The following is a 14,071-nucleotide window of genomic DNA, read 5'->3' as shown; positions in this document are numbered from 1 at the left end:
AACCTTGAATAAGAAATGTATTCAGCTAAGCTATGCACCACTAAAAACTTCATCTCTTTTCCCCAAAGCAAGTTTTAGCAAACTAAGCAGTAAGATGTCAGACAGTATCGACTTATTTGTGTGTTGAATGGTGCTTGGGACACAGCAAGAAAAGGACAAGACAAGGGTATGGCCGTTGCAGGAACACAGTGGCTAGATCTAGCATTGAGATGCACTCAATTAACCAACGGCCTTCATCACTTACCTTCTTCATATATGTTCAGGATTCAGAAATACATATTTTAAAAAATGTTCTAGAACATTACATACGCAACTCACTTTTTACCAATTTAGAAATTAATCTAGTCAACATTCACTCAATATACAATCTTATAGTTCGATGATAAAAACACAGAGTTCTCAATGAGGTCCAGATATCTGGGTGCAAGACTCAATGGACAGGATGTGGCACAGCAAAAACTGCTTAATTATTAATGAGTTATACATACCTGGATCCGTGACTCTCTGAATAGGAGGTGGCAGAGTAAAGCTTTCTGTTGTGCTGATGTGTAGCTTCTGATCTAGGACTGCATGCTCTTCATTACTTTCAGGCTGTGCACTTGATACAACAAGAGGAACCTACAAATAAAATAATTTCCACCAGTATCACTTGAACGGTTCACCTTTCACATACAAATGTGAAATGTTCCTGGCAGATTTGTGAGGACGGATGTGATGAAAATGTCATTTACAGCTGTAAATGCACCTTAAACAGTTTCAAACACAACCACATTTAACTAATATTTATTAAATGGTGGCAAACACAAGCAACGACATTCAGACTGTAAACTATAAAATAGCAAATAAAACTTTTTTAACTTAAACAAACTACTGTTTAATTTAACCACAACTACTCCTTAACTATATGCAAGAAGACCATCTGTATATTTGTTGTAAAGATCTTGTAAGTGGGGAACAAAGAGGGTTACATCACTGTAACTGTCTCTCTCTCGACTTTTCCCGGTTAGGGGTCGCCACAGTGGATCACCTTGTCCACTCATGATTGGCAGTGGAGCTTTTACGGTGTCAAGTTGCCAGCCCGGCACCCAACCTTCCACAGAAGGCACACATGCACGCACTCACACCTAGGGCCAATTTTAGCATGTCCAATCCACTTGCAGCATGTCTTTGGGGATGTGGGAGGAAACCCACGACCGCAGGGAGGACATGCAGACTCTGCACAGAAGACACCCCAGCCTAAGATCGAACCGGAGAGCCTCTTGCTGTGAGGCGACAATGCTAACCGCTGCACCACTACGGCTGAAGTTCTCTCTGTCACATATATATGCACCTTAAAAAGTTGTTTGCTGCATTGTATGCCATAGCGCCTAAGGTAAAACATTCAAGTTTCCCATCACCTTTCTCCATGAAAATTGCATTTTGTCACATCCATTCTGAATTTAGTTATATTTTTAAGTCATGCCCTTGCTTTCCTCATCCTTTCTGCAGAATGCCAATACTGTCATCCCACTTCTCAATGACAAGTATAACCAAGTCAGGTATTTTTTTCTCTTTTCCTGTTTACCAAAGCAACCACCATCTTATTCAGCCTGTTTATGACACCTAACCCAACACTGTAATCATCTTTGTAACCCCTCCCTGTATTTATAACATTCAAACCTATTTTCTTTTCTATGGTCTCCAAACATGAACAAAGTACTCTAGATGGGGTGGGGGGTGGGGGGGTCTCATCTTGGCAGTAGTCAGTGGAATTATATCAGCATCACTAGAGCCCACTCCTTTTGTGAAGCACCCCAGCATTCCACTGGTGCTTGCTGTTGCTCTGCTACTTTGCCCCAGAAAGCCCACCTTTTGAGTTATGACCAACAGCCACCTCTTCCTCCAGGGTTTCTGATGCCTTCCCATCTACAGTGTACTTTGCTTTTGGGTTACTGCACATAAAAGTGAATAATTTGAACTTACACTGTACCCTAATTGCCACCTATTAGTCCACGCTTACCAGTCTTACTAAACCCATTCCCACTTTTGACAAACATCTCCACTTCAGTGAACGAGTTATTTTCTCAACATCACTACTAGGATCTGATATATATATATATATATATATATATATATATATATATATATATATATAGCACCCATACCAGTACAATTTGTATGACACCTCGCTTGACACCCCCACAACTGTCTTCGCTGATTTCCTAACTCCTGACCATAATTTTCTGCTTCTTCCCCCTTGATGTAACCAGTTCCTTATCACCTTCCTGTCCAGGGTCTATTCACATCCCTTTGCCTTTCTCAATCAACCTTATATGTGGTGCTGACTCATGTACTTGTTCAAGAAGACTACATCCACTGGTCTCTCATTAGTTACCATTTCCATCATTCAGTCATAAAACTGCCAGAAGCCTGACTGGTACACTCTAGCTGCTGTAAATCCATGATAGTTTTCACTCAACAAGCCCATTCACTGTGATGTTTTCATAAACAAACATATTTTAGTGGATGTTTTCACTTACACAGTTTTATATAATTGCTCAACCAGATTTATCTCAAGGCAATATTCACGTCTTCAGCAGCATACACATTTCTTCACAAGCCAAGTGTTTAGATTTAGGTTACTCTTCTTGTAGTTAGGGAGAACTACTGCCACCGGACAATAAAAATAAAACAAATACAGCTGAATAACATTCCATCTGAGTAGGTATCTTCATTTGTCTGCAACCTTTGGGATACAGATCCGATCTCGGATCCGAGCCGGCAACTTCTATCATAGCATAGATCCGAGCTCCTAGCTCCTCCCCTTACCCATAATCCCCTGCCTACCCTAACTGACCTCAGACCAAGTTTGCCCCATAACACAGCAGATAAAAGTGTCCCAAGGGGAACATATGCTAATAACCACAAGAACGATCATTTTGGTCAGGGGGAAGGAGGGGGGGTGGTTACAGACAAATGAAGATACCTACTCAGATGGAACGTTATGGTGAGTACATAACTTCTTAATCTGAAGTAGGAACTTCATTTGTCAGCAACCTTTGGGACGGAGTCCCCAGCTACCTAAATCTTGGGTGGCCTTCATGGAAGGATATTCCGGAGCACCGCAGAGCCAAAGGACGCCCTACCTCGGGAGACAACATCTATTTTATAGTGGCTGATAAAGGTGTGAGATGAAGCCCAAGTGGCTGCGGAACAAATGTCATCCAGTGGAACCCTAGCTTGAAAGGCCGCAGATGTGGCAACGGCCCTAGTAGAATGAGCATGGACTCCTTGAGGTGCAGGCCTTCCCGAGCTCTGATATGCTAAAAGAATACAACTCGAGATCCATCGAGAGCGAGAAACTTTAGAAACTGACTTTCTGAAATTACTTTTGGCAAAGGAGATAAACAACTGATCGGATTGCCTATGATCAGCAGTTCTATGGATATAAAAACGCAGTTGTCTGTGTACGTCTAAGGAATGTAGCTTGTACTCTCCTTTGTTATGAAAGTTGGGGAAAAACACTGGAAGATTGATAGATTGATTGATGTTCGCTTCTGAGGATACCTTAGGTAGAAAGGACGGATTGATCCTGAGGTAAACCCTATCCGGGTGAAAGACCAGATATGGTGGTTTGGCACAGAGAGCTTGCAATTCCGACACTCTTTTGGCTGAAGTTATGGCCACCAAAAAGGCTGTCTTCCAAGAGAGAAATTTGAGATCAACCGTGGCCGCCGGTTCGAATGGGGGACCAGTCAAGGCCTGCAAGATTAAGGATAAATCCCATGGAGGTACCACCTCTTTGACTGGAGGCCTAAGGAGGAAGGTACCCTTGAGGAAGGTCTTACACAGTTTGGAAGTGATAAGAGGGCCAGACTCTTGCCCCACGTGATAGTATGAGATTGCTGCCAGTTGTACCTTGACTGTGGAAGAACTAGCCCCCTGGTGAAAGAGAGAGGTTAGAAAATCTAGAACCCGGCTATCGGGGCTGTAAAAGGGTCTAAACAACGGTGTTCTGCCCAAATGGTGAAGCGTTTCCACTTACTTCGATAAACCTTCCTGGTGGAAGGCTTGTGAGCTGCTACAAGAATGGCTTTGACAGGTGATGAGATCCCGGGAGTCCTTATGAGGAGTGGAACTGGAGCAACCAAGCCGTCAGCTTGAGGTTGACCAGGTTCGGAGTCGGAAGATCGAGAGGGTGAGAAATGAGATCCGGAATGGGATCCAGAATCCATGGTGGATACACTAGGTGAGACCATAGGTAAGGGAACCACGTCTGACGAGGCCAGAATGGGGCAATGAGGATCATCTTGCTCCCCAGCTGCCTGGCTTTCTGTAATAATTTCAACATCAGGGGAAGAGGAGGGTAAGCATAAAGCAGACCGGGAGGCCAAGCATGAACTAGAGAGTCTCTCGGGGACTCCCCCGGAGGATCAGAGCAATGTCGTTGCATTTGGTGTTTGAAGGAGAGGCAAAAAGATCGCAACAAGGTTGCCCCCATCGGGCAAATACTTGCTCTGCAACTCGATGGTTGAGAGACCATTCGTAAGGAGTCAGGATAGAGCCTGTCCGCTAGAATGTTGGACCGTCCTGGAATGTGCGTTGCTATGAGAAAGCGGTTGGTGGAAATCGCCCATTCCCACACTCTCATGGCCTCGCGGCAAAGGGGGTAAGACCTGGTTCCCCCCTGTTTGTTGATGTACCAGACGACCGACATGTTGTCTGTCTGTACTGCAATCGTCCCTACCGGAAGAGAGTTGTGTAGTGCCTGCAACGTCAAAAGCACCGCCCTCATTTCTAGGACGTTGATATGCAAAGAGGTCTCTACTTCGTTCCACGTGCCTTGGACTGTCCTGCCTGAAAAATGCCCCCCCCCCCACCCCAGGCGAGAAGCATCCGTGGTCACTGTGTCGACTGGCGGAGGTAGTGAGAAGGGACGTCCCGTGTGGAGATTGGGAGACTCGAGCCACCACAGGAGTGATCTTCTGCAAACCTTGCTTAAGGAAATGGGGTGAAACAGGGGGTTGCGAGACAGGGACCATTGTACCTGGAGGGTCCACTGCAGAACCCTCATGTTCAACCGGGCCAATGGCAGCAGAGGGATTGCAGCCACCATAGATCCTAGTGCCCTCAGGATCAATTCCGCCGAAGGAGTTTGCAGTTGAAGGATGGCCTGCACGTGCAACATCAGGTTCCGAAGCCGATCTGGGGTCAAGAACGCAAGCATCTGTCTGGAATCCAGTCTTGCCCCTATAAAATCCAACACCTGTGTAGGGATGAGAGAGGATTTGGTCATGTTGATGGTTAATCCTAATAGTGGAGCCAGACTGAGGAAATAATCCCTGCATGAACAAAGTAGATGCCTTGTTGGGGCCGTAAGGAGCCAGTCGTCCAGGTATGGAAAGACCTGAATTCCCTGGAGTCTCAGGTGGGCCGCTATTATCGCTAGGACCTTGGTGAACACCCTGGGGGCTGAGGTGAGACCGAAGGGGAGGACCCTGAATTGAAAGTGACTGGCTCCCAGCCGGAAGCGGAGAAACCTCCTGGAACGCCTGACCACTAGAATGTGATAGTACGCATCCTTGAGGTCTATGGAGCACATCCAGTCATCCTCTCGCAATAAGGTGAGGACGGATTGCAACGTGACCATTCGGAACTTTTCTTTGGGTACCACCAGGTTTAGGAGAGAGAGGTCGAGGATGGACCTCAAGTCCCCCGTCTTCTTTGGCACCAGAAAAACCTGGAGTAAAACCCTGATCCGACTTGATCTAGGGGGACGGGCTGGATGGCTCTTTTTTGCAGAAGCTGCTGAATTTCTGCAGCAGCCGCCTCCCTCTGACTGGGTGGAACGTCGGGAAGGCTTCTGATTCTGGGGTTTACTATAAAGGGAATTTGGTAACCTCTGGATATAATACGAAGCACCCAGCGATCCGTTGTTATGGACTCCCATTTTGCTAGGTACCTCGAAAAACGCCCCCCGACTGCCTCCAGAGTGGAGCAGTCGGGTAACCCCTCAGGGGTTCTGCGTGGGCCTCTCAGAGAACAGTTCTCTGGACCCAACATTCCTGGGACCCCCTCTGCCTCTGGGGCGGCGTCCTCCCTGTCCTCCTCTGCGATGAGAGGACTGGTTGTCCTGAGCAGACTGGGATTGATGCGATTTTCGGAACCACATCTTCTTCTGACCCTTTTGGTTATTGGAAAAGGACCTCTGGGGTGAAGAGAAGCGGACTCCGACGGCAGACAAGGTCTTCCCGTCTTTCTCGCTCTGGACAAGAGTGTCGTGAATGGTTTTGCCGAACAGTGCAGAACCATCAAAAGGGGCATTCGCGAATGATGCCTTAAAGGGTTCCGAGAAGTCACAGTGACGGAGCCAGGCCTGTCTCCTCATGACAAGCCTGACTCCGCCTGCTCTAGCGGCTCCCTCCGTAGCATGAGACAACAGCCGCATAGAGGTGTTAGAGATAGAGTGGAGGGTGGCCATTCGGGAGGAGTACAGATCCTTGTCTCCCTCCGACATGGACCCTGGGGGGGGAAGCAGCGTATTCCTTAATTAGATCCCGCTGCATCCGAATAACGTGTGCCATGTAGTCCAAGGCCCTCATAGAGAAGGTCGCTGAACTGAAGGCCCGCTTCCCAAGACGGTCCATCGCGCGAGACTCCTTGCTCGGTGGATGAACCGTGGGTCTCTCCTGAGCCAACTCTTTCTTGGTGGCTGCAGCCACCAACATGGCATCCACAGGGGGACCTCTGCTCCAGTGTGATCTCTCTGCAGGGGGGCTCAAAATTTTATCCGGACGCTTGGGGATCGGCTCTACGGTGTCCGGTTCCTTCCAAGCCCTAGAGGATATGAGATCCACCAGGGGGTTGGGTGGAGGGGACACCCAAGAGGTAGATGGTCCTGCCTCAAACGCCTCAAGGAATACAGACTCATCAGAGGAAGCCTTAGGGGCAGACCACCCACCCCTGATTTTGAGCATTTCCATGATGTCACCAAAGGAGACATCCTCGGGGGGTGATCTAGGGGAGCCTTCCCCTTCATCCAAGTCAGTATCTTCGGTGAGACTCTCAGGGGAGTCTATGTGCCTCCTTTTGCACTTTGCCTTGTGAGGAATCTCCTCGGGGGGGCTGTCCGAGGAGTCCTCACGGGCTGTATCCTGTTCCACTGGAACTCCTAGAGGCGCTGAGGCAGGCTGCCCCGAGGGCCGGATGAGGGGAGCCAGGACCAGATGAGAAGGAGTGCGGGAGGGAGCCGAAGCCAGGACCAGAGGCCTGGAAGCACTCGACAGTGCCCTCTCCACTGCAGCAAAAGTAGAGGGGGAGCCGCTCTCTGACGGATCCGAGATCCGACTCCCACTCGGATCCGAAGCGTGGATCGGACCCGGCGCCGAGAACGTCGGATCCGAAGGACCAGTGTGCTCCGACTGGGACGGAGACGAAAGCACACCGAATCCCTCGGATCCGAAGCTCAGCCCACGGCTCCGAGAGGTCGGATCCGACAAACTCGAGGGAGCCGTTGGAAACGACATGCCCAGCACGGTCGGCACCGACCTACCCCCGGATCCAACGTGGCTCGGCTCCGAGCTCTCCGAACCCGGAATGCGGGTTGGAGAAGGAGCTATAGGAGTGAAAAAAGGGGTCGAGCTCCCCCCCGGAGGGGGGGGGGGGAGGCAAGAGCACTCCCATCTGCATCTGGGCCTGGATGAATCTCCTCATCATCCGGTCCATGTCCGCATCAGACATTCTAAAAGTGGACCTTGAAGAGGCCACCGAGGCAGACCTGGAGTGTCGCCTCGATGACCTCGACGGGGACCGGATCACCTCCTCCTTGGGTCCCGGGGAGAAACAAGGGGATTGGATCCGAGGAGGAGGAGATCGAGAAGACTTGGACGGAGAAGCCCTCTTGGCAGGCGGGGCCGATGAGGAGTCATTGGCCTGCCGCTTAAGGTGCTTCTCCCGCCGCTTCTCTTTCCTGGACTCCATATCCTCCGGAGCCGAAGCGGGAGGTTGAGTCCCGGTTGGAGGAAGGGAGGCAGGAGTGACCGCTACCGGGGGGGGTAGCGGGCACCGAAGTACCGGAGGCCGAAGCAGAGTCTAGGGGTACAAGGCCCGCCAGAACTAGCCTCGACCTTCGATCCTTGAGTGCCCTGGGGTTGAATGCTGCGCAAATCGCGCAACCCGAAGAGAGGTGTTCAACCCCAAGGCACCTAACGCACCAATTGTGGCCATCAGCCGGTGAAAGCTTGTGAAAAAATGGCTTTAGGGGCCACCGACATTACTACAGTAAAGCACACTCACTAGGCCCCTAACACTCAAGTCACACACACACACTACAACCAGCGGGGGAGGGAGAAATATTTTAAATTAAATTTAAGCTGAAAAGCTAAAATAATAACAAGTTTAGTGTTAAGGGTAAACCTACCACGCACACACAATCACTCACTCAGAAAGAAGACAGAAAAACTTTTTTCCTCGCAAAAACGCCAAGAGCTCTGGAATCTAGCTGTTGCTTGAAGAGCGGCAAACTAGATCTGAGGTCAGTTAGGGTAGGCAGGGGATTATGGGTAAAGGGAGGAGCTAGGAGCTCGGATCTATGCTATGATAGAAGTTGCCGGCTCGGATCCGAGATCGGATCCGTATCCCAAAGGTTGCTGACAAATGAAGTTCCTACTTCAGATCAATTACTTTGCCTACCCAATTTCTTCTTCTTATTCTACTTGTATGCTCTCTTACAGGCCAGATATTAATTAAGTTTACTACACAGATTTGGGTGTTTTCTACAGCATTCTACTTTTGGAATAATTTTAAGAAATGGATAGGATAGCTTCTCTTTTCTGCCCCAGTTTTTAACTACAGACAATAGTGAGCATAAGGTCATTTCAGTAAAGCTTTCTTTTGTACAAAACTTCTTTTTTTAATATTTACTAGGCAATTATATCAGGACATGGCATAATTTATATCCTCGTGATCTATTACTCTGTTGAACAATTTGTTTCAAGCTGACTTAACATTTTAACAGTTGTTTAATATTTGCCATTTCAGACCAGCAGCCTCCCTTTGAGGGTCCTCATCATTAATTTTCTCTGCACTGACAAAGAGCTCGCAGTCTACAGTTCTTTGGCTACTTCTTATGAACTTCACTTAGAAAGAGGGACTTTTCTAGCCTCCAGGGATGAGTTGCACAAGACAGACAGCAGCCCCGCTAGTTCACGCAGCACAGAAACTGACAGCTCATCAAATCCCTGATCCTCACCTCCCTTGGTACCTTCAGCTCCTTCTGCTTTCTGTGTAATTATCCTCTCATTCATCTACTTGCCTCCAAGCATCCCCACATACCATCCTTACCTTGAAACTTTCCCCCATTTCTCCTTTGTCACTATAGCTCTCAACCTCTTAGAGCAAGAAATCTGGACAATGCCATAAATAAAGGGGAGACAAAGGCCCAGAAATAGGGACAATTTTTAAATATTACTTTTACAAACATAGAAAATTGATAGAATAACAGGTTTTGCATTACCATGAATTTTCTGAAGGGGTAGAATTTTATGAGGCACAGAATAAAAATACGAATCAAAAATCTGGACATTCTGTGAAAATCCAGCAGTTGGGAGGTATGTTTGTCACTACTGATACTGTGATGCCATTCAGTAAATTCAGCCTGCATTTCTCACAACTTGACTTTCTTTCCTTTCCTCTCACTTAATTATCACACAGACACTCTCAACTAGTTTCTTACAAGTGCCCAATAGGGCCTTTTTTATCATTCTAGGTGCATTTTTCTAGTTTCATTGTATTCTGTAAACATATGCATAAACTCTATACTCTCTTATAATTAATAAGATAATTAGAAGATAATTAATCTTATAATTACACGACAACTCAGTCACATCCAAACTGGCTGCAACTTTGTTTCTGGTATTCTTCCTTCTAATATATATTAAGTGCTTTCCTTTTTTCAGTTATGTGGCTTTGGTTTAACCAGTAGCGGAGAAGACCTCCCCAGTCAGACCCAGGTAATGATAAACAGAGTAGATGGTCAACTACAATGAACAAACCAGCTCAGCTTTACATTTTTTTCAACATGTAGCACACCACATGTAACACAGATCACCCAAAATGGGTATCAGCCCTACAATTAGCTAATGTGTGGCCTTGTGGCTGTTCAGGTTTTGGCCTTTTTCTGTGCACATACAACTGCACTCTGCATATCATCCTTCTTATGATGACAGTGCACTGGTAAACCAATTTCTTGGACTCAAATTTAACTCCACAATCCTTGTACACCTTGCAAACACAACAGCTCCTTCTCATTACACACTTCATCTCCACACATAACTTGCATAACTGCACGAGAATGAAGGACAAACAGTACACAGACTATATAAGGAGGCATTAGCACACGTGCAAGACATAGTTACTACTGCACTGACCAGCAGAAATGCACCAGGACTTCTAACCACACATCACAGTCATATGAACTCACTATAAACTTTGTCACCATATAACAGTAAGACATAAGTAAATATACTGGGATCTAAAAACATTTACTGGTATACGTGCTGTGAGTCCCTCCCCATCAATCATAACCAGCACAACTATACAACACACAACACAGAATGACAGGATAAGATATACTGGTCTCCCCCGCCAATTTTTAAGCAAGGAAAAGAGATGCTTAAGGATTTAGTCTCATACTTCTGTACTGATATACACTCCAATTTCTTAAACATTTGTAGCTCAGAAACTGGCCAGTTACTGGTTATACCATTTGGCAGACATACAACCATCCCTGGTTTCTTCTTTAATAATTGTTAGCTAGAAAATACACTTTGAAGGGTCTCAACAACGCAGACTAAAATCTACACTTTAGCACATCAGGTTAACTTTGCTTTAATTATGCTTTACATTTACTAATTCACTGAATAGTCCCTTGCTGTCCTCTTTGTGCTTCCTTGGTATCCTTTCCTCTTTAATACTGTAGAAATCCTTTTGCTGTCATAAATGGCTGTTGAATGTATGTGCTCTGTTAAAACATTTTTATTTTGGTAGGTACAAGAGCAAACCAAGCTCATTAAGTAACCAGTGTCCCTCTAGCAGCACTCATTCAAGTACAAGGACAACAAAAATCTAACCTCTTAGAGACTCCTCCTGATACAAAATAAACAGCTAATCTCATCTCTGGGCCAGCTATACCTTCCCATTACAATTACCGGTACAGAAAAACCTACAACTAACTCCTGTTTCACTATTTGCTATATTTACTAAATCACTGTTAAGCATTATTTAGTCAGGCAAAATACGTTGATGTTACATCTCCTCCCTTCAAGAAAAGTTGCTCCCCACTGTTCTTCTGCTAAATTGTTATTTGCTTACTATGAAGGGAATCTGAGTTAGTCAGGAGGGAAAAAAGCAGAGGTCTGATCTTGCTAGTCTGCCAAAACTATGCACTGCTTGGGTGAGAATTGAGGAACCAGCCCCCTTGTTTCTATCCTGCCTAGTGGGATACCATGTACAAGTATACCCGGGGGAACAGCTCAATCAATAAAAAATAATAAAGAGCTTCAGGACAGGCATGGTGTGTGAAGTTTAACAAGCCACTGATTTTTTTTTTTTTGGGGGGGGGGGGGGGTGGAGCCAGTGGAATTCCAGGTTGTTCCACTTTTGCTATGGATTCCAACAGGTAATCACCCTTAGGATCTCTTATCAATTTAGGGACCCCTCTCGGTTCAAAGCAGTCCTTAAACTTCCTGTTTTATGCTGTCTTGGTATCCTCTTTTCTTTACTAGCAGGGAACCTTGTGTTTTGCCATGGGGATTACAGCTTCAATTCTGAATCAATCAAAACAATGTTAGATGTTGTAAAGTTACTTTAAACTCTAAATAGTAGCACAGCCCTGACATACTGCTGATTAAGCCCAGCTATTGCAAAGACCTAATGTATTTGTGTTTTTATTTCACTGAAGAGTAGCATCAACTATAAATTAGCTGCTAGTCCTGGATAATAAGCTTCTGCTACAATACGAATTTGTGAACTATGTAATATGGAGGCTAAATTTGTCATGGTCAGTGGTGCAACAGGTAGCACACTCTCCTTTGGTATAGAAGGCTGTTGCTTCTATTCCAAAGCCAGGTAAGTTCTATTGCTGAGACTAGACACTGCACCATAAGAATGGTTGCTGCACTCCTGAGTGTGCTGTCCTCAGTTAAACCAAGGCACCATCTGCTTGAGTTGGTGGTAGCTCAAGTGGATATAAAAGGTCCCACGGTACCTATTAAAAAGATTAGGGGTTCTTTACTGACAATCAATACATATGCATTATTTACATAATTATTATATACATCTACATTATTTACAATTATTTACACTTTCATACAATACTAAACATTTATATTAGTAAGGGCCCTCTTTTTTTTTACAAAGCCAATAACACATTTTATTTAGAATTTCTGCTAATATCCATTTTCTATTAAATTTAATTTCATCAAGTCTTTCCATCCATATTGTCCATAAAATATAAAATATTATTCTATCAAGTTTCTTCACTTTGTTATTTTATCTTATCATAATATTCCATATTCCAACATGTCCACATTGTCCATGTTTCTACACCTTTCAGCATTTTTTTACACATTTCTTCACACAATTTCTTTCCTCTAATACATTTTAAAAACACATGTCCAGTTGTTTCAAGTTCTCCACAATGACTACAAATCCTGTCTTCTTTTATACAGCATGTTAGCTTCGACAGGTAAGTTACTTGTTGATAATCTCCACAAAAAATCTTTGCATTCATATATTTTTCTACAGTCCACATAACTCTAACACCTTTTTTTCTTTTTCTCTTACATTTGTTTCAAAGGAAAGATGAAATAGTGTTCATTCATAATGTTTAAATACCATTCTTTCCTATGTTTTCAGTTATATTCACTTTTAACTTCCATAGGAATATTTTGTTTTGATATTCCTTAATTTATTCACTCTTTTCCCTATTTCCATTTCCCCCAAAACACTTGTATTTATCATACAAAATGCATTCTATCATATTCTTATTTTCTTTTTTGTAGCTTTTTAAAGCTTTATGAAGCTTCAGTGAAGATGTATGAACAATTGGATTTATCAACCCCAACCCTCCCCCTCCCTCCTGTTTTACATACAAAATTCCCCTTCTCACTTGATTCAGTCTGGATCCCCATAAAATTCCCCTTCTCACTTGATTCAGTCTGGATCTCCATATGACTAACATCACGGACATGATCTCTTTTTCATAATCAGTCAGTATCATATATACTTGCTAAATATGCTAACTTACCTAGCAAAATAGAATTTATCAAATATGCTTTTTTCTTATATGATAGCTTATATGCCTTCCAGAATATGCATATGTTTTTTTATTTCCTGAATAATTTTCTCCCGTTGTATTTTAATATATTCATTTTTTTTCCCGAATGCAATTACTAATATATTTATGGTCCCACTATTAAACTGTACATGTCTTATACTATGCATGAATCCAAAACCTTTACTTTTTTCTTTATTTATACTTAGGCCAACTGACTAACTCTTCCATTAACCTTTTAACTGTTTCATTCATTCCTTCTTTATTATTAGTGATAAATACTATATCATCTGTATATGTAAATATTATTGATAATCATATTTCTTCTGTTATCTTATATCCTACCATACTGAATTTCCTACTTATTTTATTAACAATTACATTTATAACTAAGGCAAATATGATACTACACACTGGGCATCCTTGTTTTATTCCACATCCTATTTTAATTTCTTCACTTATCCATCCATTTAAAGTTATTCTTATGTTATTTCTTTCATTTACTGACTTAATTGCTTTAACTATTATATCACTTATATTATAAGCCTCTTGTATATCTCATAAAGCATCATATTGTTTTTTTTATCAAATGCCTTACTTAGATCTCCTACCATGATAGTGTAAATAAAAAGTTAGAAGCAAAAATGATCTGCCTCTTTTACTATCCATAATAAATCTTGACTTCCTTTCCCTTTTCTACCAAAGACTGTTTGATCATGCAACTTTTCTACTTTATTTGTTATTCTTTTAGTTATTATT

At 43.9% G+C, this 14,071-nt stretch overlaps 1 protein-coding gene across 1 annotated transcript in view; it reads right to left on the bottom strand.

Annotated features, from left to right (window-relative positions):
- The window catches only part of GORASP1 (golgi reassembly stacking protein 1), a 584,558-nt gene that overhangs the window by 128,886 nt on the left and 441,601 nt on the right, over positions 1 to 14,071 (bottom strand). The window contains exon 7 of the mRNA XM_044066947.1: positions 489 to 618. Within this exon, the coding sequence (XP_043922882.1) occupies positions 489 to 618 (130 nt within the window). The remainder of the gene's footprint in view (positions 1 to 488; positions 619 to 14,071) is intronic.

This window comes from Protopterus annectens, chromosome 3.part1, assembly GCF_019279795.1.
Source record: "Protopterus annectens isolate FY-2018-M chromosome 3.part1, PAN1.0, whole genome shotgun sequence".
In the NCBI taxonomy this organism is placed as follows: domain Eukaryota; kingdom Metazoa; phylum Chordata; order Ceratodontiformes; family Protopteridae; genus Protopterus; species Protopterus annectens.
This window is presented reverse-complemented; position numbering and strand designations above follow the sequence as displayed.